Source organism: Hylobates moloch, unplaced genomic scaffold, assembly GCF_009828535.3.
Source record: "Hylobates moloch isolate HMO894 unplaced genomic scaffold, HMol_V3 SCAFFOLD_18, whole genome shotgun sequence".
NCBI classification, from domain to species: domain Eukaryota; kingdom Metazoa; phylum Chordata; class Mammalia; order Primates; family Hylobatidae; genus Hylobates; species Hylobates moloch.
The window spans coordinates 60,978,939-60,999,805 of NW_026652293.1; the positions used below are offsets into that span (position 1 = coordinate 60,978,939).

The window sequence follows — 20,867 nt, forward strand, 5'->3', positions numbered from 1 at the left end:
CGGGTGGCTGGCCAGGCTGGTGTAGAGGGTCCAGGAAGGCTTCTTGGAGGTGGCCGGGAGCTATGGCCTCACATGGTTCTGGCACTGGAAGGTGGCCCCTGGGACTCTGGAGCTGAAAGCTGTCTTGTTTCCTTTGAGTCCATTTGAACTGAAGTGGCCCCTAGTGTTGGTGGTGGCTTCTTTAAGGTAGGGGGGCCTAGGCAGGACAGATTAGGAGCCAGTGGGCCTGGCCCGGGGCACCAGGTTGCCGCACGCCTTTCCTGCTGCCTGTGCAGGGGTGGAAGCAAATTCCTCCTCTGGCTGAGGACCAGGCTGACGTGAGGCTAGAGGAACTCGACCCCCACCTGTGGGTGTTGTCTGCGCCACTCCCTGCCCCGGGTTTCATCCTGCCTGCCTTCCGCTCTGTCAGCATGGGGCTGCCCGGGGAGTACCGGGTCACCCTCAGGAATGCCAGGCTCCGGCAGAGGAAGGGGTGGCGGCTGCAGCCAGTGGCTAGGGAGCGCATTCTAGGCCTGGCCTATCTCAGTCAGGAAGCTGTCAGCTGGTGGGGGACTGAGGCTCAGGGACCTTGGGGGACCTGGCTGATTCGCTCCAGGCCCCTCACCATGCCCTGACCCTCGCCTGGTTGGGCAGGCAGGGATCCAGGGCCTCACCGGGCTTGGGGCAAGTGGGGATGCCGTGAGGAGGGTTCAGAAGGGCAAGCAGGAGCTCCAGGGACGAGGAAGCCGCAGTGAAGAGAGAAGGCTAGCGGCAGGGCCTCCATGGCCACATCCAGGGCCTGTGGGAATTCGCTGACTGCCCAATGTCACCTGTGCCCCTAAGGCATGCCGGGTGCTAGCCCAGGCCCTCGGGACACAGCAGGGAGCTATGGCAGGGATTCTCTGCTTGGCTAAACTCTGGCCAGGATCTGGAACCTTCTCCTAGGTCCATCTGTGCACTTGCTTGGAAAATCCAGTTTTAGTAAGAGCCCTACTGAGTCAGTTTAGCCAGAACCCCACACCCTGGATATCTCACCATCGATGACATCCAATCAGATCCCTCATCCTCCACCATCCCCTGGTGATGTCTAATCACCCTGCCTGCCTAGAGCAAGGACCCTGTGAGGTGGGTTTCGCCAGACCCCTCAGCCCTGATGTCTCCTTAGTCATTCCCACCCACAGACCCCACACTGCTCCTCAGCTTCTCCACCCCCTGCCCTGCTGTGTTGGGGTTGAGCTCCATCTTCCCCAAGGCCGCCAGGCAGGGCCCCACACCACATGATGCGCCTTGGTGCAGTCTTCCTCACTGACGTTACTACGCATCACTGACGTTACTACGCATCACAAGGACTTTTTTTATTCAACAGCTACACAAAGACCTCTGCTTACCAGGACTCTGCACCATAAAGACACATTGAATAAGTCTTCTTTGGTGCTTTGAGTGGAGGGCGGTGGAGAGGGGAATGTCAACAGGGTGCACGGGCCCCAGGAGGCCAGCAAGGCGGGGACGGCTTGGACCAGGGCAGTCAGACTCCAGGGCTGAAGGCTGCTGGGACCACCTTGTAGATGCATCACCTACTACCAGGGAAAGTGGCCATTGTACAGAGCTGCTCAGCAGGGGGCATGGGACATCACTCCTCGAGAAAGCATAGTGGGGTGGATACCTCATAGCAGTGTGCGGTTCCTGCCTAAATTGTCCTCTGTGAGTTCAGCTGTGAAGAGAAGACGACAGTCATTAGAAGGGCGTCCTATGGGAGGACAGGCTGGGCTCCGGGGGAGCTTGGAGTCCTGCACTAAAGAGGACTATAGACACATGATGGGGGTGATCCTGGCCTGAAAAAAGAAGTTACCAAGGATGTGATTTGAAGCTGTGATTGTGTCTCGTCATTTCACACTGATTAGGGGTGCAGAGGGGTTGTGCGCTGGATGGTGCCTGTCCTTATCCGTGGAGACACTTGGGGATGGAGCCTCCTGCCACCTGCAGCCGAAGTCCCAATGGTCCAGCAGATGGAAGAAAAAAATGACACAACAGCCACACGTGGACAGCTGGCGAAATGGTAAGTACCCTTATAAAAAGAGGAAGCGGCCGGGTGCGGTAGCTCACGCTTGTAATCCCAGCACTTTGGGAGGCCAAAGCCGGTGAATCACTTGAGCCTAGGAGTTTGAGACCAGCCTGGACAACATGGGGAGACCGTTTCTACAAAAAAAATACAAAAACTAGCTGGTGTGGTGGCTGGCGCCTGTAGTTCCAGCTACTCAATAGCCTGAGGCGGGAGGATTGCTTGAGCTCCGGAGCTTGAGGCCAGCCTGGACAACATAACCAAGACCCTGTCTTTACAAAAAATAAAAATAAAAATAAAATGCTGATACATGCTAGACCGTGGATGGACTTTGAGAATACTATGCTGAGTGAAATAAGCCGTCGCAAACGACAAATCCCGTAGGATTCTGCTCCTGTGAGGTCCTTAGAGGAGGCACGCTCATGGAGCCAGAGGGTACAATGGGAGCTCCAGGGGCTCGGGAGTGGGTGTTTAACGGGGAGTTTCAGGTTGGGAGGATTAAGAGGTTCTCGAGATGGGTGGCAGTGCCTGACATGAGTGGGTGAAAACGAAGACTGACACCGAATGGGACATGGGATGCCGCTTAACAGGTGGGGAGAAACCTCGTTACCTACCGAAGGTGGAGCCTGCGTGCTGACGGATGGCCGAGTCCCCGCCCCGAAACACACCCCGCGCACGATGCTCCGGCCCACACGCATGCCCCGCCCCACACGCATGCCCCGCCCACCCAGCAGGCACGCTCGCCCCCGCCCGCCCCTTCCAGCCCGGGCGGCCCTGCTCCTCACGCACGCACTCTCAGTCGGCCCCGACCGGCGCTGCTCCGCCCTTCAGGCACGCACGTTCCGTTCACCCCTCACGCACGCACTCTGCGTCCGCCCCTTCCCGCCTCCCTCCGGCGGCTACCGCCAGAGGCCGCTGTGGCATGCGCCCCTCTCGCTTCCTTGGGCCCTTCCCGCTGCCGCACTCTTGTCCAAGATGGCGACCGCGGCGCTGCTTCGAGGCGCCGCTCCGGGGCGCGGCGGCCCGGCTTGGCGCTGGCGGCTGCGCGCGGCCCCAAGGTGCCGCTTGGCCCACAGCTCCTGCAGTTCTGGTGGCGACCCAACGGCTGGAGCGGCCTGGGCCTGCTTCCGGCTGGACGGGCGCACCCTACTGCGCGTGCGCGGCCCTGACGCGGCGCCCTTCCTGCTAGGGCTGCTGACCAATGAACTGCCGCTTCCGGGTCCCGCGGCCGGGGGGACCCCGCCTTATGCGCGCGCGGGCTACGCCCACTTCCTGAACGTGCAGGGCCGGACGCTCTATGACGTCATCCTGTACGGGTGAGCGCGTGCTGGGAGGGCGCTTGGGGGCGGGCACCCAAGGGAGTGGCCAGGGACCGGCACCCAGGGGCAGGGCGGGCGCCCGGGCCCTGCAGAGGGCGTGGGGGGTGGGCACCCCGGGAGGGCCGGGGTGGGGTGGAAGCTCAAGGGTGGGTAGGCCAGCGACTGGCACTCAGGGTCAGGCACCCAGGAGATTCCACTTGGGGTGGACACCCAGGGGAAGCTCACCCCGGGCCTAGCACCCGGGGGAGGGCACCCAGAGGAGGGGTTGGCTCGACACCCAGGGATGGGTTAGCGATTCATCCAGGGGAGGCCTGGGTGCCCGCCCACCATATCAGAGCAGAGGTATCTCTAGGTGGGCGCCTCCCAAGTGGGCCACCTGGTGACCCTTCTCCCTCCCCGCCTGGTGGCAGAGCTGTGTTTCTGAGTGACAGCTTGTGGTGACACTCCCGAGTTCTGTTTACCTTGTGTTTCCCTGTGTCCCCTCCCAGATCTCCCCATTGCTGGTCACATTGGCATTTGGCTCAGTCATTTGTGCTGACATCACGACTGTCAGTGATGTTCATGCCGGGTCAGGGCCTTGACTGCTTACAGCCTTGGGTTTCCCTTGCCCAGCTTCCAGGGACCTGGATCCCTGAAACCTCCGCCCGGTGAAGTGGATCTGGTTCGCGGCGGCCTGCCTGCTGTCTCTGCTATGGCAGACCCTGTTCTTGTCCTCTTCAGCTTACTCCTGTGTTTTGGTTTCAGAGGACGGACACCTTTTTAATGACTTCCTGAGCTACGTGGGGTGAATTTTTGGACTCATTGTGTCTCTGCTAGTGGCTTTACCTGATATCCTGGCTGGGTGTAAAAACCTCGCTTGGAAATTGTCACCGAGAATGTTCACATCACAACTTTGTTTTCTCGCTGCCAGCTTTTCTGAGAAGTCTGGTGCCATTCTTATTTGTACATGAACTGTGTTTTTCTCAGAAGCGTTTCTTTATCCTTGATGTGAAATGTCATGCTGATGTGTCTTAGTTTGGGCTTTTTCCATATCACATGTCTGGGCACTTAGTGGGCTCTTTAAATCTAAAACCAGAGTTCGTGAAATATGGCCCTGAGGTCAGACCCAGCCCATTGCCTGTATTTATGATAAATTCTCTGGGAACCCCACCCATTGGATTCCAGGTGGTCTGGGGCTTCTTTTTTTTTTTTTTTTTGAGACGGAGTTTTGCTCTTGTCGCCCAGGCTGGAGTGCAATGGCACAATCTTGGCTCATTGCAACCTCTGCCTCCAGGGTTCAAGAGATTCTCCCGCCTCAGCCTCCCAAGTAGCTGGGACTACAGGTGCCTGCCACCACGCCCGGCTAATTTTTGTATTTTTAGTAGAGATAGGGTTTCACCATACTGGCCAGGCTGGTTTCAAACTCCTGACCTCAGGTGATCCACCCGCCTCGGCCTCCCAAAGTGTAGGGATTACAGGTGTGAGCCACTGCGCCAGACCTGGGGCTGCTTTTGTCTAGAGTGGTAGAGTTGTGGCCTAAGTTATTCACTGGCCCTTTACAGAAAAAGTGTGCCCACCCTAGCTCAATAGGCTTAAATCTTCATGTCCCAGTTCAGAGATGTAGTCATCATAATCTGTCTTATGTATTCATTACATTCTGTCTAGCTGCTTTAATTTCTTCATCTTAAGAACTAAGTCTTTGATTCTCTTGAGCCTTCTCTGTCAGTACTTTGCTGTTCACATGTTAGCCTTACAACGATGTTGTTTTTGGTCCCCAAATTCCCTTCCATATTTCTATAGTCCTGTCTTGTCCTTTTCCCTTTGAGGCCTAGTTCTATTGAATTCCTATTCTTAATAAGTGTTCTGTGGTGTAAAGTACAGCTGACTTTGCACTACATCGGTCACTTATACATGGATTTTCCTTCACCTCTGCCACCGAGAAGGCAAGACCAACCCTTCCTCTCCTTCCTCCTCCTCAGCCTTCTCAACATGGAGACCATGAGGATGAAGACGTTTATGGTGATCCATTTCCATTCAGTGAAGAGGAACTACATTTCCTCTTCCTTAGGATTTTCTTCCTGGGATTTGTAGCTTACCGTATTGTAATACAGTATATAATAGCATAAAACATAAAAAATATGTGCTACTTGACTGCGTATGGTTTTTTGTTTTTTTTTTTTGTGAGAAGGAGTCTCGCTCTTTCATCCAGGCTGGAGTGCAGTGGCGCGATCTCGGCTCACTGCAGGCTCCGCCCGCAGGAGTTCATGCCATTCTCCTGCCTCAGCCTCCTGCGTAGCTGGGACTACAGGCGCCCGCCACCTCGCCTGGCTAATTTTTTTTGTATTTTTAATAGAGACGGAGTTTCACCGTGTTAGCCAGGATGGTCTTGATCTCCTGACCTCGTGATCCGCCCACCTTGGCCTCCCAAAGTGCTGGGATTACAGGCGTGAGCCACCGCGCCCGGCCGCGTATGTTATACATAAGGCTTCCAGTCAACAGGAATCTGTTAGTAGTTAAGCTTTTGGAGAGTCAAAGCTTAAAGGTGGGTTTTCAAAACTTAAAGGTGGGCCCTTGCATTGTTCAAGGGTCAGCTGTCTGTCCTTTCTGCGTCTCACGGTTTTTTCCGCTTCATCCTTTCTTGCCTGGTCTGGAGCTTGTCTGCAGACCTACTGGGCCCCAGCTCCCCTTACCAAGCATATGCTTGGTGGCTCTTCTTTGGCTTTCTATTTGCTCTCATTGCGGGGGTCTCTGTCCTCGAGGTCTGCAGGAGGAGTTAATTTTCTTCACTTGTGCTGGGTGTCTGGCGTGTCCACTACTGTTCTGAGTGCTGAGGGCACTGGAGGCGGCTCTGTTCTTCCCTAGCTCAGCACTGAAGGGTGACGTCATCCAACTCTGGTCTCCCTTCTGAGATGTGACACAAAGTCACAGGCCAGGGAGCTCCACTCTGAGGGGTCGGGTGGTGCGGGACCATCCTCCATGGGATTCAGCATCCGTGTAATAATACTTGAAACCCTCTAGCTTCAGTTCTGTTGGAGGTCATGGCCGTGTTTCTCCTCAGCCGTCAGAAGAGGGACACAACAGGGTCACCTCCTCGAGTGGCTCCCCAGGGGTGGTGGTGGTGGGGACAGGTGTCCAGATGCCACCCCTCCCAGCTCTGTGGCGTGGGTGGGCTTAGGGCTGTGCTCGTTGGGCATGTTTAGTTCAGTTCATGAGGTTACACTCTTTTCCTTGTCGGGCTGCTGTTGGCTGTTGACCTCCGTCTCTGTGGTTTGCCCTCTCTGGTCACTCCTCTGGGGAGAGGGCAGCCCGCAGGTCAGGGGCCACCTCTCCCTGGAAGCCTTTGTGTGTTCCTGCTTCTCAGGCCATTCCCTGCCCATCATTCCTTCATGGTTTTTTCCTGACTGTAGGATTTTTTATTTCAACTCTGATACTTAATATACCATACTGAGCCATCGCTTCCTTAAAGCACCCTATTCTTGTTTCCTGGATGTAGCGCCTTCTTTCAGATGAAACTGTAGTTTTTTGGTTGTTGTCTTTTAATAGGAGTTGCTTTTTAGAGCAGTTTTAGGTTCTTAGCAAAAGAGCAGAATGTGCAGATATTTCCCATATTACCGCACAACTTCCCCCATCATCAACATCCGCCACAAGAGTGCTGTTTTCGTCACAACTGATGAACCTCTGTTGACATGCCATCATCACTTGGAGTGCAGTTTCCATGAGGGCTCACTCTTGGCTTGGTGCGTTCATGAGTTAGGCAAATGTATGATGACACATGTCTACCATTGTAGCATCACATACAGTAGTGTCACTGCCTTGAAATCCTCTGTGCCCCGCCCATCCATCCATCTCCCCTAACTCCTGGCCACCACTGATGTTTTCAGTGTCTCCATAGTTTCATGCTTTCCAGAATGTCCTGTAGTTGGACTCATGCATCTGTAGCCTCTTCGCATTGGCGTCCTTCACTTAGTGATATGTGTTTAGATTTCTCCGTGTTTTTTCATAGCTTGACAGCTAATTTCTTTTTTTTTAGATAGAGTCTTGCTCTGTCCCCCAGGCTGGAGTGCAGTGGCACAATCTCGGCTCAGTGCAACCTCTGCCTCCCAGGTTCAAGCGATTCTCCTGCCTCAGCCTCCTGAGTAGCTGGGATTACAGGCACACACCACCATGCCCAGCTAATTTTTTTTTTTTTTTTTTTTTTTTTTTTTAGTAGAGATGGGGTTTCACCATGTTGTCAGGTTGGTCTCGAACTACTGACCTTGTGATCCGCCTGCCTCCGCCTCCGAAAGTGCTGGGATTACAGGCGTGAGCCACCGCGCCCGGCCGACAGCTAATTTCTTTTAGTACTGGTTAGTATTCCATTGTCTGGATGGACCACAGTTTACTTGTCCACTCATCTACTGAGGGACATATTGGTTGCTTCCAAGTTTTGGCAATTATGGATAAAGCTGCTGTAAACATCCATATGCAGGTTTTCATATGGGTCTGAGTTTTTGCTTTTTTTTTTTTAGACACAGGGTCTCGCTCCATTGCCCAGGCTGGAGTGCAGTGGCACCATTGTAGCTCACTGTACCTTCAGACTCCTGGGCTCAAGTGTCCTCCCACCTCAGCATCCCAAGTAGCCAGGACTACAGGTAGTTGAGGTCTCACTGTGTTGCTCGGGCTGGTCTTGAACTCCTGGGCTCAGGCGATTCTCCTGCCTCAGCTTCACAAAGTGTTGGGATTGCAGGCATGAGCCACCATGCCTGGCCTCCTTGGGGTCCCTTTCTATCAGTTGGTTTTGATCTCTTCATGTAGGAGGCAGAGAGAGGCTATAGGGTCATGTTGCAGGTAGGATCGTGGTCCAGTAGCCTTGCTGTGAGCTGGCCGGGGCAAGGATGTGGACTCAGTGCAGGGCTCAGCAGGTCCAAGAGTGTCAGGGCTGTGGCCCTGTGTCTGGCCAGCACCGAGGAGCAGGAGAGGCTTGTCAGGCCTCTGGTGGCCTGGGGACGAGGGAGAAGAGAGAAGGGAAGGAGTCAGGCTGGGTCCCAGGGCAGTGTCTTCCTGAACATGACTGGAAACCCTTGGATCTGATGGCCAGGGGACCCTTTCTTTCAGTTGGCTGGGCCAGAGCCACCCCTGACCTCCCTCCTCTTCCTGCGCCCTTGCTCCCACCGGGGCTTCTGGGCTCAGCAAACAAAAGCACAGGACTCCCAGGTCCGTCTCAGACGAGCAAGGGATGATCTGTAGGTACATCCTATGCGGTATTTGGGATACACTAAAAAAAGTCATTTGTCGTTGATGTGAAATTCTGATTTAACCAGGTACCCTATATTTTCTTTGGCAGCCCTGTCCCCTGCGCCCCTCAGTGGTATCTGGAAATATTTTTGGTTGTCATGATGGGGTGGGGTATAGGCCAGGGGTGCTGCTTAGCATCTGGACAGCCCCCACTATGGAGAATGATGAGGCTGAGAAAGCTCCCCAGGCCGGGGCTCTCCTGTGCGGCAAGTCTCCTGGCAGTCTTCAGGTGTGGCAGGGGTTGGGGTGGGCCCGGGGGTCACGTCCCAGCTTAGCTGGTCCTGAGAAGCTGCCTGATAGACTCACCGGCACAGAGGGCTGGAAAGTGCCCTCGACCCCAGAACCTGGGTCCTGTGAGGACATCCACCCTGTGTGAGGCCAGGGAGTGCTCAGCAGATGGGGGCAGCAGGGGGTGTCAGCATGGGTGGGGGTTCCTGCCAAGGCAGGCAGCTGAGCTGGCGCCACCTCAGAGTGCAGGGCCCTCAGCTTGATCTTCTCTGGGCTCCACTCTCGACTGATGGACCCATGGGGTACCCTGGCCCCACCCTGCCTGCCCTGCCCCAGCTCCTGCCCTTGCCCTGTAGGGTTCTGCGGCCTCCCCTGTGCCTGTGTGCCTGGCTCACTAGACCCTGGACCTGCAGTCCCTCAGCTCCACTCTAGTCCCCTTACTCTGTCCCTCTACTGCCTGGTGCTACTCAGCTCCTCCCTGCCTGTCCGGCGCCCAGCACCCTGTGCCCATGACCTCATATCTGTCCCTCTGCCTGGGTCCCCCACTCACCTGTGTTTTAGTCCATCTTTGTCTGCTGACCCCACTATAGATTTTAAAAATACAAATATGCATGCACGTGGTTAAAAACTCGCTGATGTCAGATGGCTAGGATGAAAGGACTGCCTGCTGCCTTTCCTCTTGCAGTGCTCGGACACTTCTGCAGGGGAAGCTCCTTGTTTTTTTTTTCATTTCTTATTTTGAAATAATTATAGATTCACTGGAAGTTGCAAAAAAAAAAAAAAAAAAAAAAGCCTGTAGGAGAGATTGCACGGACCCCCTCCCCAGTTCCCCTGATTACACACACAGGGCACATCTGGGGTCTCCGGATTTGTGTGTCTTACTTTGTGCGTCTGTGCACACATGTGTATAACTGCGATTTTATCATGTGTGAATGAATACCTGTGGCCATGATCAGGCCCACGTGGCTTCCTGCTCCTGCCCCTGAATGGGCACCCCCAACACCCCGAAACCTGTTCTGCAGCTGTAAAATCATGTCATTTCAGGAGTGTCACAGATGGATGCACCGGCCTGTCATTTCTTTGGCCTTACCCTTTTCCCTTACCATAGTGCCCTCAGATCCACCCACTTCTGTCCATCTCTGGCTCCCTGTTCTTGCTGAGAAGTCCCCCGTGGTGTAGTGGCACCTTGATTCTGCCTTTCTGGCCGTTACCGGTAGAGCTGGCTGCTGTGAGCTTTCGCTGCAGGTTTTGTGTGAGCTGCAGTCTTCGTTTCTCAGTGATCCATGCCTGGAAGTGAGAGGGCTAGGTCGTGGAGTAGTTGCTTGTTTGGTGTTGTGAGGACCTGCACCCTGTCTTCCAGACGGGTGCCCGTTTTGCTTCCCCACCAGCAGCGTGCCAGTGACCTGGTTTCTCCTCGTGCTGGCCAGTGTTCGGGTTCGCCACTGCGTCTGTCTGGGCCACATCGCCTGTGTTTCCCTGGTGGCACGGTGACCTTTTCGCAGCACACCTGCGGCTGCCCCTGTGTGCTGTCCTTGGTGTTCCTCCCGTCATCTTAGTCCCACGTGTGTAAATGACATATGTTTCCCTCCCTTGTGGGTGTGGTTTTGGATGTCCTGTGACCACTGTCTTGGAATGTGGGCCAGCTTCACTGGCTGTCACAGCTGGCTATGCCCACCCTCCCTGCGGCAGGGTCCTCAGACCTGTGCCCACTGATTCTGGATGATGAGCGTGAACATTGTCTGTAGCTGCTGACATGTGGGCATGACCACAGGGTAGAGTGAGACTGCAGAGATGAGGGCAGCAGGCCCCTGCTTGGCACCTGAAGCTCTGGGCAACTGGCAAGGACTGAGCCCTCTCCCGGCTGGAAGGGGCTGGGCCACCTGCTTGTGGGCTCGTCTCTGGCAGGCCCTCTGGGAGTCTTACTACCTCCCTGTCTCAGCTCCCACCGGCCTGTGAAGCCCTGTGCAGTCCACACCTGCAGTCGACCCCAGCCATGGAGGTGGCTGCACCCCAGGTGTCTCCACTTAGTGCCCCCCACCTGACGTGCCACACGCTGCCCGGCCTCTCCTCTTCCCACCATCCATCTGGTCAGGGGTCATTCGTGTGGTGCCTGCCCAAATCCTCTGAGGAGGGCTGCCTGGAACGCAGGTCAGAATGGCTCTGAGGCCCCGATTGGGTTCTGAGACTTGGCTTGGGGAGGCAGGTGGTGGGCATGGGCAGAGTGGGCCTCAGGCATGCTGTACCTCCCTGCCAACCTCCTGGGCTCATTGCTCCTCCCTCCTGCCCACCTTAGGGCCCTCGGGCTCCTCGATGGCGTCCCTGGGCTGGAACAGGCAGGTCTGGTTCTCAGTGGCTGTGCACACCGTTCCCCTGTGGGGCCCTGCCCATCCCTGCTTCCGCATCCAGCGGACTGTTGTCATTTCTGCCCTAGGCTCTGGGACTACTCCGGATGATGCCCTTGGGCAGGCTATTTTAGTTTTGCCAGTCCCTGGGCAAACGGGGTCTGTCTGCGCTGGCCCCTGTGAGCTCATCTTTGCCTGCTTAGATGAGAGCTCTGGAGGCTCAGCCTCAGCTCCGCACGGCTGTGAGCAGGGCTCTCCATGCGCTGGTCCAGGTGTGCCCTGCCTGGCCTGATGTGCATTGTCTGCACGCACCCTCGCATTGCTCTGGGCGCGGCACTCTGCGCTGTTTTCCATGGTGCCCGCATCTAGCTGTGATGTGCGCCTTAGGAGGTGCTGCCCGGTGTGGCTGTGGGCGTGGCTAGCTGTGGGCGTAGCTCCCTGCGTGTGGTGACCTGGGCGCTTGCCTTGGAGGCGCAGCCCCTTGTGGCTGAGGGCGGGGCTCTTTGCGTTGGTCTGCGGTGTGCTCCTCTGCCCGCATAAGGCGCGCTCTGTCATGCAGCCCTTTCTGGCCCACTCGGTGAGCTGGCATGCGCCCCTGCCTCTCTCCCTGCAGGCTCCAGGAACACTCGGAGGAGGTGTCTGGCTTCCTCCTGGAGTGTGACAGGTCCGTGCAGGGCGCGCTGCAGAAGCACCTCGCGCTGTACAGGATCCGGCGGAAGGTCACGGTGGAGCCGCACCCGGAGCTGCGAGTGTGGGCGGTGTTGCCCAGTTCCCCTGAGGCCTGCGGGGCTGCATCGCTGCAGGAGAAGGCAGGGGCTGCCGCTATCCTCATCCGCGACCCGCGAACAGCACGCATGGGGTGGCGGCTCCTCACTCAGGATGAAGGCCCAGCCCTGGTGCCCGGGGGCCGGCTCGGGGACCTGTGGGATTATCACCAGCACCGATACCTGCAAGGTATGGGCAGGGTGGGCACGCCGGGCTGGATTGCACGGGTGGAACTGGACGATGTTCAATTCTTGCTGGTTTCCCCCCTCCAATCCCTGCAGGCGTTCCTGAGGGGGTCCGAGACTTGCCTCCTGGGGTGGCCTTGCCCCTGGAGTCCAACCTGGCCTTCATGAACGGCGTGAGCTTCACCAAAGGCTGCTATATTGGCCAGGAGCTGACGGCCCGCACCCACCACATGGGCGTCATCCGCAAGCGCCTCTTCCCTGTCCGGTTCTTGGACCCCCTTCCCACCAGTGGCATCACCCCCGGTGCCACAGTGCTGACTGCATCAGGACAGACTGTGGGCAAGTTCAGGGCTGGCCAGGGCAACGTGGGGCTGGCCCTGCTGTGGTCAGAGAAGATCAAGGGTCCTCTGCACATCAGAGCCTCTGAGGGTGCTCAGGTGGCCTTAGCTGCATCTGTGCCAGACTGGTGGCCTACGGTCTCCAAGTAGCCCGAAGCCTTGGCTGACGCAGGCTGATGGGGAGGCTGGGGCCTGGGGCCTTTGGCCTCTGTCCAGGGTCTTCCCGTCCCATCTGTCTGCTGTGCCTACTGGGTGGGAGCCCTGGTTCCCATCTGGGAAAGTCCCCCTTGTAGGTGCCCTGCGTGGCCCCACCCATGCTCAGGGGCCCCAGGCACGTGGTGTGTTTTCTCCCTGGGCTTCCTGTGGCCCCAGAGGAGCTCACCATGTGAGTACTGGGCTCCAGATGGCGCCGGGCCCAATCATGGCTCCACACAGGGTTGTCTGGGAGGACAGGACGGTGTCTTTGGCCAGCACTGGCAGCTTCCGGGCCTTGTACCCCACTCTGCCCAGCATGAGCCTCATGGGGGGTTGGTCCCTGTGCCTGGAAGCTGGGCGGTGTCCAGGGTCTGTGGGCTGGGGTTGGGGCTTTGGGAGTTGTTTCACTGTGCTTGCTTCCAGCATGTCTCAGGGTGGGGCTATACGTGGTCTAGAGGGGCCTGGGGCATTGGATCAGGTGGCATGTGGGTGTCTGCACGTCGAGGAGCACACAGGGATGAGCCACTAGGTATCCCATGCTGGAGGCTTGTGGAAGGCTGTGCCCATCTCCCATGTTTCCCCACCTCTGTTCCTTCTCAGAGCCCACCAGGAGCGTGGGGTGGGGGCCAGCGCAGGGCTCAGGAGCCAGCAGGGCAGAGTTCTGCGTGTGTGTGCTGGGTTTCGACATAGCCTGTGTTTGCAGTGAGAGTGACTTGCTGTCAGTTGTGGGGCGCAGCCTCCTGTTCACCCACTGGCTTTCCCCTTCCCACTGAAGTGTGAGCTCCATGTTTCAGGGCATCTATTAAAGAGTGAGCCACAGGCAGCCCCTTGGGAGCTCTGGTTTCATTTAGGGAAGAGGGAGGTGGGGGCTTAGTTTTTGTGATCTGGCTGACTGGACCCCAGGAACAGCTCTCCTTTGAGAATGCCCAGATCTACCAGATGAAGCACTTGGCATGGCTGCAGGCCAGGAGGGGAGGCCTCAGGAGGTCCAGGCTGGGCGCGTGGGTGCCAAGTCTGCAAAGGACAGCCCCATGGCTGTGAGCTGTCAGCTGCAGGGCGCAGGGCCTGGGGGGCAGGCGTTTGGGCCACCAAGCTGAACCTTAGGGCAGCCACAGAGGGCCAAGCAGGCAGGGAGCCTGTGCAGCCATCCTGGGGGGCCATAGGTGCTCTCTAGAAATCTGCAGCCATGGCGGTTTTGGGGTCAGGGGTCTAAAGGCAGCTCTGAGCTGCAGTGTCGTTTGGGATCACCCAGGAGGAGGGTGTAGAGCGGACGGACGGGAGGAAGCGGCTGCAACTGGAGGGAAGAGGAGGGCCGTCCAGCCCCACCCGCTGCAGTCAGCTCTCCCGTGGGCAAGGAAGCAGCTATGTGGCCCTGACCCCTGTGATTCTGAGAGCCGGTGGCCTTCAGCTCCTCTTGGACAGGTCATGCTCTGGAAGCCCCCAGCGCAGGATGGATTCCAGACCAGCATCCCTGCCACCTTTTCAGCCCCACCGGCTGCTGCTTTAAACTGGCATGGAGACATTTGATCAGCTTCCCAGTCAGTTTTCTTTCTCTCCAGCTCAGCCAGGAGTGGGTGCCTGTGGCCTGTGTCACCAAGAGCTGGAGCTGGTGCCTCGTGCATGAGGGGCATGCACCCCTGGAATGAGGGTCTGTGCCTCGAGCTCAAAGTGTCCTGGCTCCCTCATCTGCCTGAAGTTGCCTGGCGTTTCCAGCAGGGCCTCCTTGAGTGCTGCAGCATCTGGGAGCATCCTAGCCTGTCCCGTGGGTGTGGCTGGGTGAGGGCTGGGGGGTGAGCCAGGAAAGAAGCACTCCACTCCAGAGTGAGGTGCCGCCTGAGCCATCCTGTGCCCCCTCAGTGTCTTCAGGTCTCTGCAGGTGTCAGGATCTCAAAATACTTGGTTCAGATCAAACACATTCCATGTTCTTCTGTGTCCTTTTTTTTTTTTGAGTTGGAGTCTTGCTCTGTTGCCCAGGCTGGAGTGCAGTGGCGGAATCTCTGCTCACTGCAACCTCCGCCTCCCAGGTTCCAGTGATTTTCCTGCCTCAGCCTCCTGGGTAGCTGGGACTACAGGCACATGCCCCATGCCCGGCTAATTTTTGTATTTTTAGTAGAGACGGGGTTTTACCATGTTGGCCAGGATGGTCTCGATTACAGGCATGAGCCACTGTGCCCAGCTTCTTCTGTGTCTTTAAAAAGGAAAGTGTCAGTCAACAAAAGAGCCCCTCTGTCATACAAACCAAATCAGTTTTCACCAAAATGTCCTTAGTCCTCTCAGAAAGGCCTGGCCTGTAAGACCTTGGAAGCAGGCCCTAAAGCGCATCGGCAGGGTCAGAGCTTTGTGTTCAGGAACACTGGGATCTGCTGAGAGCTGGTGTAGCCGCTCCAAAACTGCACACTGCTCTTCCTGTCTGCTTTAGTTTGTGTTGTAAAAACAAAGAAGTTCATGTGTGTGTATGTGTGTGTGAATTCAAGGCATAAGGTGTAGTTGTGTTATGTGGGTATAGTGCATGGTGGTGCAGTCTGGGCTTGTTACCCTCACCCCTCCTGCCTCCCCTCATTAGAGTCCCCCACATCCACCTTCCACTTTCTGAGCCCACATTGCCTGTTGGGCAGCTCTTGCTTATGAGGCAGGACATGTGGTGTTTGACCCTCTGTTTCTGACTTGTTTTACTTAACACAGTGTATGGTGCATCTTTAGGAAAGCATGCTTATATTTTCCTTTCAAAGCCAGATACGGGCGGGTATGGTGGCTCATGCCTGTGATCCCAGCACTTTGGGAGGCCGAGGCAGGAGGATTGCTTGAGCCCAGGAGTTTGAGAGCCGCCTGGGCAACATATCAAGACTCCGTCTCTCAAAAAAAAAAAAAAAAAAAAATTAGCCAGGCATGGTGGTCCACACCTGTGGTCCCACTTATTCGGGAGGCTGAAGTGTAAGGATCACTTGAGCCCAGGAGGTTGAGGCTGCAGTGAGCTGTGATTGTGTCACTGCACTCCAGCCTGGGCAACAGAGCAAGACCCTTAAGAAAGAATAAAAAGGAAGAGAAGTTGGAGTTGGTAGTATTTCCAGAGCCCGGCAGACAGCATAGAAACTGTGAGAAACCCACCTCCAAATCAGGCCTTAGATAGAAAACATCCTAAGAAGTATACGTTCATTGTAAAATCATCATCGTCATCATCATCTAATCCCCAAGGAGACAAGCTCCCTGTTCTGTGTTCTTGTATGAGACAGTCAGTGAAGTGCAGTGTGAGAGGAGAGGCAGGAGCCTGGGAGAGCCTCTGCCAAACCTTTCCTGTCACTTCCCCAGGAAAGGCAGGACAGGTGTGCGGCCGGCCAGCTGGAGTGATTTCCATGGCCTCCAAGCTGTAGGAATGGTCCCTGGCTGCCAGAGTGCTCTGGCCAGATAGAGGTGGGCTCTGGACTGGTGAGGCTGCATCGCAGAAGCATGCACACCCAGCTGGGCCCTTGTCTGTAAGGATTGGCTGGCCTGGGAGGGGCAGTCTCCCAGCCAGAAGGTGGATTTTTTTTTTTTTTTTTTTTTTTGAGATATCAAAACATCCTAAGGTACAGGAAAGAAATTGTAAACACACACACGCAGTACCATAAACAAAGCCCAGCAGAAAGACAGAAGCACACACACTAGTGTTCTGATCCTAGAGTAAGCAGACCCATCACGTGGAATGAGGATGTTTAATATATTTAAAGAAAACAATTTATGCATAGGAAGCAAGAGACTATAAAAATGACCAAGCAGATTTTAAAAAGAGAACTTGTTGAAATAAAAATAGAATATTCTAAAAAAGAATCCATGATGTGTTTCCTGAAGAATTGGGAACTGTTTGAAGAAATGACTCCAAAGTGCAGCACGGAAAGACAGAGCTGGAAAATATGAGATGGGATGAGACAAGAAGACGGAAAGTTTAGTATGGCATCCGCAATAATTCCAGAAGGAGGGGAAAGAGAATATGGGGTGGAGGCAAGTATTCAGAGAAATGTGGCTGAGAACTTTCCCGAACCGACAGGAGCCCTTGCTCCTTAGGTTCAGGAATCCAGCGGCTCCCAAGCAGTATAGTTAAAAAGCTCTACCCAGTCACATCTTGGTGAAAGCACAGAATCTCATGACAAAGAGATCTTAAAAGAAGGCAGAAAAGAAAGAGATTATCTGGAAGGAAAAAGATAAGTGGTTGATTAAAAGCAAGAGTGGAAGCCAGAAAGAAAGTAAATAATATCTTCAAAGTCCTGGGAGAAAATAGTGATAGCCTAGAAATAGTGTACCCAGGAAATCCATCTTTCAAGAATGAGGGGCCAGGCGCAGTGGCTCACGTCTGTATTCCCAGCACTTTGGGAGGCCAAGGCAGGTGGATCACCTGAGGTCAGGAGTTCAAGACCAGCCTGGCCAACATGGTGAAACCCTGTCTCTACTAAAAGTACAAAAATTAGCTGGGTGTGGTGGCATATGCCTGTAATCCCAGCTACTCAGGAGGCTGAGGCAGGAGAATCACTTGAACCCAGGAGGCAGAGGTTGCGGTGAGACAAGATTGTGCCATTGCACTCCAGCCTGGGCAATAGAATGAGACTCTGTTTCAAAAAAGAAAAAAAAAAAGAAGGCTAAAGGCATTTTCATACCAGGAAACTGCCCTCGCTCCCGAGTTTGCTGCCAGCAGAGCCTAGAGCGTCTAAGGCATGTCTGGCCTTCTGGTAAGGGATCCTGTGGGGAAGCTGGAGATGGAAGAAGGAATGAATAGGCAGGGAGGTGGATTTGTGGGCATGTCTAAAACACCACATCTAGAAGCTTCTACTTAGAATGCCTACTTTTGGAGTTTACAAAAAAGATGCCACCTGTGAGTTGGGAGAGAGGTGCCCAAACCTACAGTGTTCTAAAGTCCCCCTACTGGTTGGAAGGGGGGCACGGGCACTGACTTCAGCCTCTGTTACAAGGCTTATCAAAGTTTTCAGATAATCTCTAAAAGAATGGAAATATATCTTCCAAACTATAGAGGGAAGACCATGGAATTTAAAAGCCAGTCCTTCAAGGAGAAATGAACAAACTCAAAATCGTAGTTGGGAGTTTTTGGGTTTTTTTTTTTTTTTTTTGGAGGCAGGGTCTCACTCTTGTCCAGGCTGGAGTGGAGTGGCATAAACTCAGCTCACTACAGCCTCAACCTCCTTGGCTCAGATGATCCTCCTGCTTCAGCCTCCTGAGTAGCAGGAACTACAGGTGTGAGTCATTTTTTTTTTTTTTTTTTTTTTTTTTTTACTTTTTGTAGAGATGGGGGTCTCACTGCATTGCCCAGGCTGGTCTTGAATTTCTGGGCTCAGGTGATCTTCCCACCTCAGCCTCCTGAGTAGCTGGGACCACAGGTGCATGCTAATTTTTAAAAATTTTTTGTTTTTAAATGCTGGTCTTCAACTCCTGTCCCCAAGTAGCTGGGATTGGGGCATGAGGCACAGTGCCAACTTCATGTTGAAATTGAATTGCCATTCTAACAGTGTTAAGAGATGGGACCTGTAAGAGGTGATTAGGCTGTGAGGGCTCCACTCTCCAAGGGTGGAGTTAATGTTATGAAAGGGTGAGTTCAGCCCGCTTGTGCCTCTCTTGCCCTCCAGTGTTCAAAGCACCGTCTTGGAGGTGGAATTCCCAAATCGGCCAGTTCCTGGATCTTGGACTTTCCGGTCTCCAGAACTGTGAGCCAATAAACCTCTGTTCCTTATAAATGAGTCAGCCTCAGGTATTCTCTTGTAGCAGCACAAATGGAGGCAGACACTTCCTTCACCAATCCCATGGGAGGCCCACTCCTGTGAGCTGCCTGCAGTTCCCCAGGCCACAGACCATCAGGGCTCACCTGGAGCCGTCCCTGTCTCACCTGGAAGCTCTCCCACTCCTCTGGCCAGCCTGGGCATCTCCACCCAATATGAGTGATGGCAGCTGATTCCCTTGCTTTAGCAAGCTGGGAATAAGGAGTGTTTGCCTGTTCTCATTCAGGGGTCTCTGCATCTCCACACTTGCACAGGTTGTGTGTACGTACATTTTCCTGTCTTTCTGGTTAGCCCCTGGGGTGGAGCTTTGGGCCACAGGGCAAGAAAGCTCAGTGTGGCTAAGAACTGCCAGACATTTTCCCAGAGTGAGTGCAGCATTTACATTCCCACCAGAAGTGTGCCAGGTTCCTGTCGTCCTGCGTCCTTGCCAGCACTTGGTGCTGTCAGTCTTAGTTTCCATTTAGAGATGTAGTGTTTAAATTTTGAACATCTTGGGTGAACACCTTGGTTTTGGAAAAGTGAGAAAAAGGGTCTGTCTGGCTATGAGCCGTGCAGACCCAGGGCAGTGCTCCACGTGCCAACCCTGGGGCAGGGAGCCGAAGCTAGGACTGTGACTGGGCTGTGGGCATCTGACCATCTCCAGTGTCCCTGTCTTTGACTTCCCTAGCGATGATGCTAGTTTGTACGCATCGGCATTTGTGGGAGAAATGAAGGATTAATAAATTTTGTTTTATGTCAGACTCTCTCACAGTGAGAAGTTCTCAGGGACAATAATAGCAGGGGGTCCTGCTGAAGAAAAACTGGGAGATGGCTGAGCTCTGGTCCATCTTTCATTGATTCATTCATTTCTTCATTCATTCAACCATGTATTGAATGCTTACAGCCAATGAAAATAAAGTACACAGTATATTTTATTGCTACGGGCTCTATGGTGAAAAATGAAGCAGGAAAGTGGGACAGGGTGTGCGGTGGGGACGGGGCGTGCGGTGGGGACGGGGTGTGTGGTGGGTGTGGTGTTTGTGGTGGAGACAGGGATGGGGCGTGTGAGGGCACTGGAGGTGTGGATAGCGGTTGGATGCGCAGCTGGGGGTAGGCAGTCTGGAGGGTCCTGAATTTGGGAGCTCAGATGTGTGGGCCACCCGGACATGCTGGAGAAGAGCATTTGGGGAAAACGGCTCCGAGGGGTGGACACCTGCCCTCTGGCCTCACCAGCTGTGGACAGGTGTGTGCTGATTGTGTTTCTGGTCTTTTCAGGACCTCGTGCTGGGCTGCAGATGTTGCTGTTTTTTAATTGAAACTTTATTGCCCACTGGACATGGTGGCTCATGCCCCCTAATCCCCACCTAATCCTAATCCTAATCACAGCACTTTGGGAGGCTGTGGTGGGAGGATCACTTAAGCCTAGGATGTCACGACTGGAGTGCTCTACAATCGCACCACTGCATTCCGCAGCCTGGGCAACAGAGGGGCACCCTGTCTCAAAAAAAAGATAAACTTTTGTTGCCATAATAGTTGTTGTGAGAAATAATACAGAGCGATCCCTTGTTCCCTCTGCCCAACTTTTCCTAACAGTGAGTCTTTGTCTCACACAAGGACGTGGACTTTGATGCCATCCGCTCGCCTTACTTAGCCTCTGCCCATCTCCCTTCGCATCCCCAGGAAGATCCCTGTGTGGCCCTTTCACACCCATGGCTCTAACACCATCTTATCTCTAATCCCTGGCAACCATAGCCCATCTTCAATTTCTAGAATCATCTCAGAAATGCCATATCCAGCTGGGCACAGTGGCTCACGCTTCTAATCCCAGCACTCTGGGAGGTGGAGGTGGGCAGATCACTTGAGGTCAGGAGTTTGAGACCAGCCTGGCCAACATGGTGAAACCCTGTCTCTACTAAATATACAAAAATTAGTTGGGCGTGGTGGTGCACGCCTGTAATCCCAGCTACTCAGGAGGCTGAGGCAGGAGAATTGCTTGAACCCGGGAGACGGAGGTTGCAGTGAGCCAAGATCGTGCCACTGCACTCCAGCCTGGGCGACAGAGTGAGACTCTGTCTCCAAAAAAAAAAAAAACCAAAAAAGAAACATCATATCCGTGAGGTCATCCAGGTGCCGCCTCTGGCACGAGGACACGTCCTGGAGCCCTCTTCCAGCTGTTGCGTAGTTTGTTCCTTTTTTTTTTTTCCTTTTGAGACGGAGTCTCGCTCTGTCACCCAGGCTGGAGTGCAGTGGCGCAATCTCAGCTCACTGCAAGCTCCGCCTCCCGGGTTCACGCCATTCTCCTGCCTCAGCCTCTCCGAGTAGCTGGGACTACAGGCGCCCACCACCACGCCCGGCTAATTTTTTTTTTTTTTTGTATTTTTAGTAGAGATGGGGTTTCACCGTGGTCTCAATCTCCTGACCTTGTGATCCGCCCGCCTCGGCCCTTTATTTCTGAGTTGTTTTTCCTAG

At 54.6% G+C, this 20,867-nt stretch overlaps 1 protein-coding gene and 1 long non-coding RNA gene across 6 annotated transcripts; one reads left to right on the forward strand and one right to left on the reverse strand.

Moving 5' to 3' along the window:
- Positions 1-1,313: 1,313 nt before the first annotated feature.
- Positions 1,314-2,944, reverse strand: LOC116458109 (uncharacterized). 4 transcript variants are annotated; one of them, XR_009210783.1, is made up of 4 exons: positions 2,828-2,944; positions 1,829-2,175; positions 1,643-1,690; positions 1,314-1,556 (listed from the first exon to the last, which is right to left on the reverse strand). It is a non-coding gene; the product is annotated as an uncharacterized LOC116458109 (long non-coding RNA). The 4 variants fall into 4 exon arrangements; XR_009210784.1 differs by having other exon boundaries at positions 2,832-2,937; XR_009210785.1 differs by lacking the exon at positions 2,828-2,944 and adding an exon at positions 2,653-2,821.
- Positions 2,945-3,013: 69 nt separating this feature from the next.
- IBA57 (iron-sulfur cluster assembly factor IBA57) lies at positions 3,014-19,363 on the forward strand. Of its 2 annotated transcripts, none has more exons than XM_032137731.2 (3): positions 3,014-3,354; positions 11,794-12,134; positions 12,227-19,363. In XM_032137731.2, the coding sequence occupies exons 1-3, from the start codon at positions 3,014-3,016 to the stop codon at positions 12,616-12,618; spliced, it is 1,074 nt and encodes a 357-aa protein (XP_031993622.2). In that variant the 3' UTR covers positions 12,619-19,363. The 2 variants fall into 2 exon arrangements, with proteins under 2 accessions (XP_031993622.2, XP_031993623.1); XM_032137732.2 differs by lacking the exon at positions 3,014-3,354 and adding an exon at positions 9,675-10,986 and having other exon boundaries at positions 12,227-17,908.
- The last annotated feature ends 1,504 nt before the right edge of the window (positions 19,364-20,867 follow it).

What these genes read in the sequence shown, in the direction of transcription:
- IBA57 (XM_032137731.2), top strand. Translation starts at nt 3,014, where the DNA reads ATGGCGACCGCGGCGCTGCTTCGAGGCGCCGCTCCGGGGCGCGGCGGC. An exon ending in TATGACGTCATCCTGTACGG is followed by an intron (nt 3,355 to 11,793) that starts GTGAGCGCGTGC and finishes CTCTCCCTGCAG; the next exon opens with GCTCCAGGAACACTCGGAGG. An exon ending in CCAGCACCGATACCTGCAAG is followed by an intron (nt 12,135 to 12,226) that starts GTATGGGCAGGG and finishes CAATCCCTGCAG; the next exon opens with GCGTTCCTGAGGGGGTCCGA.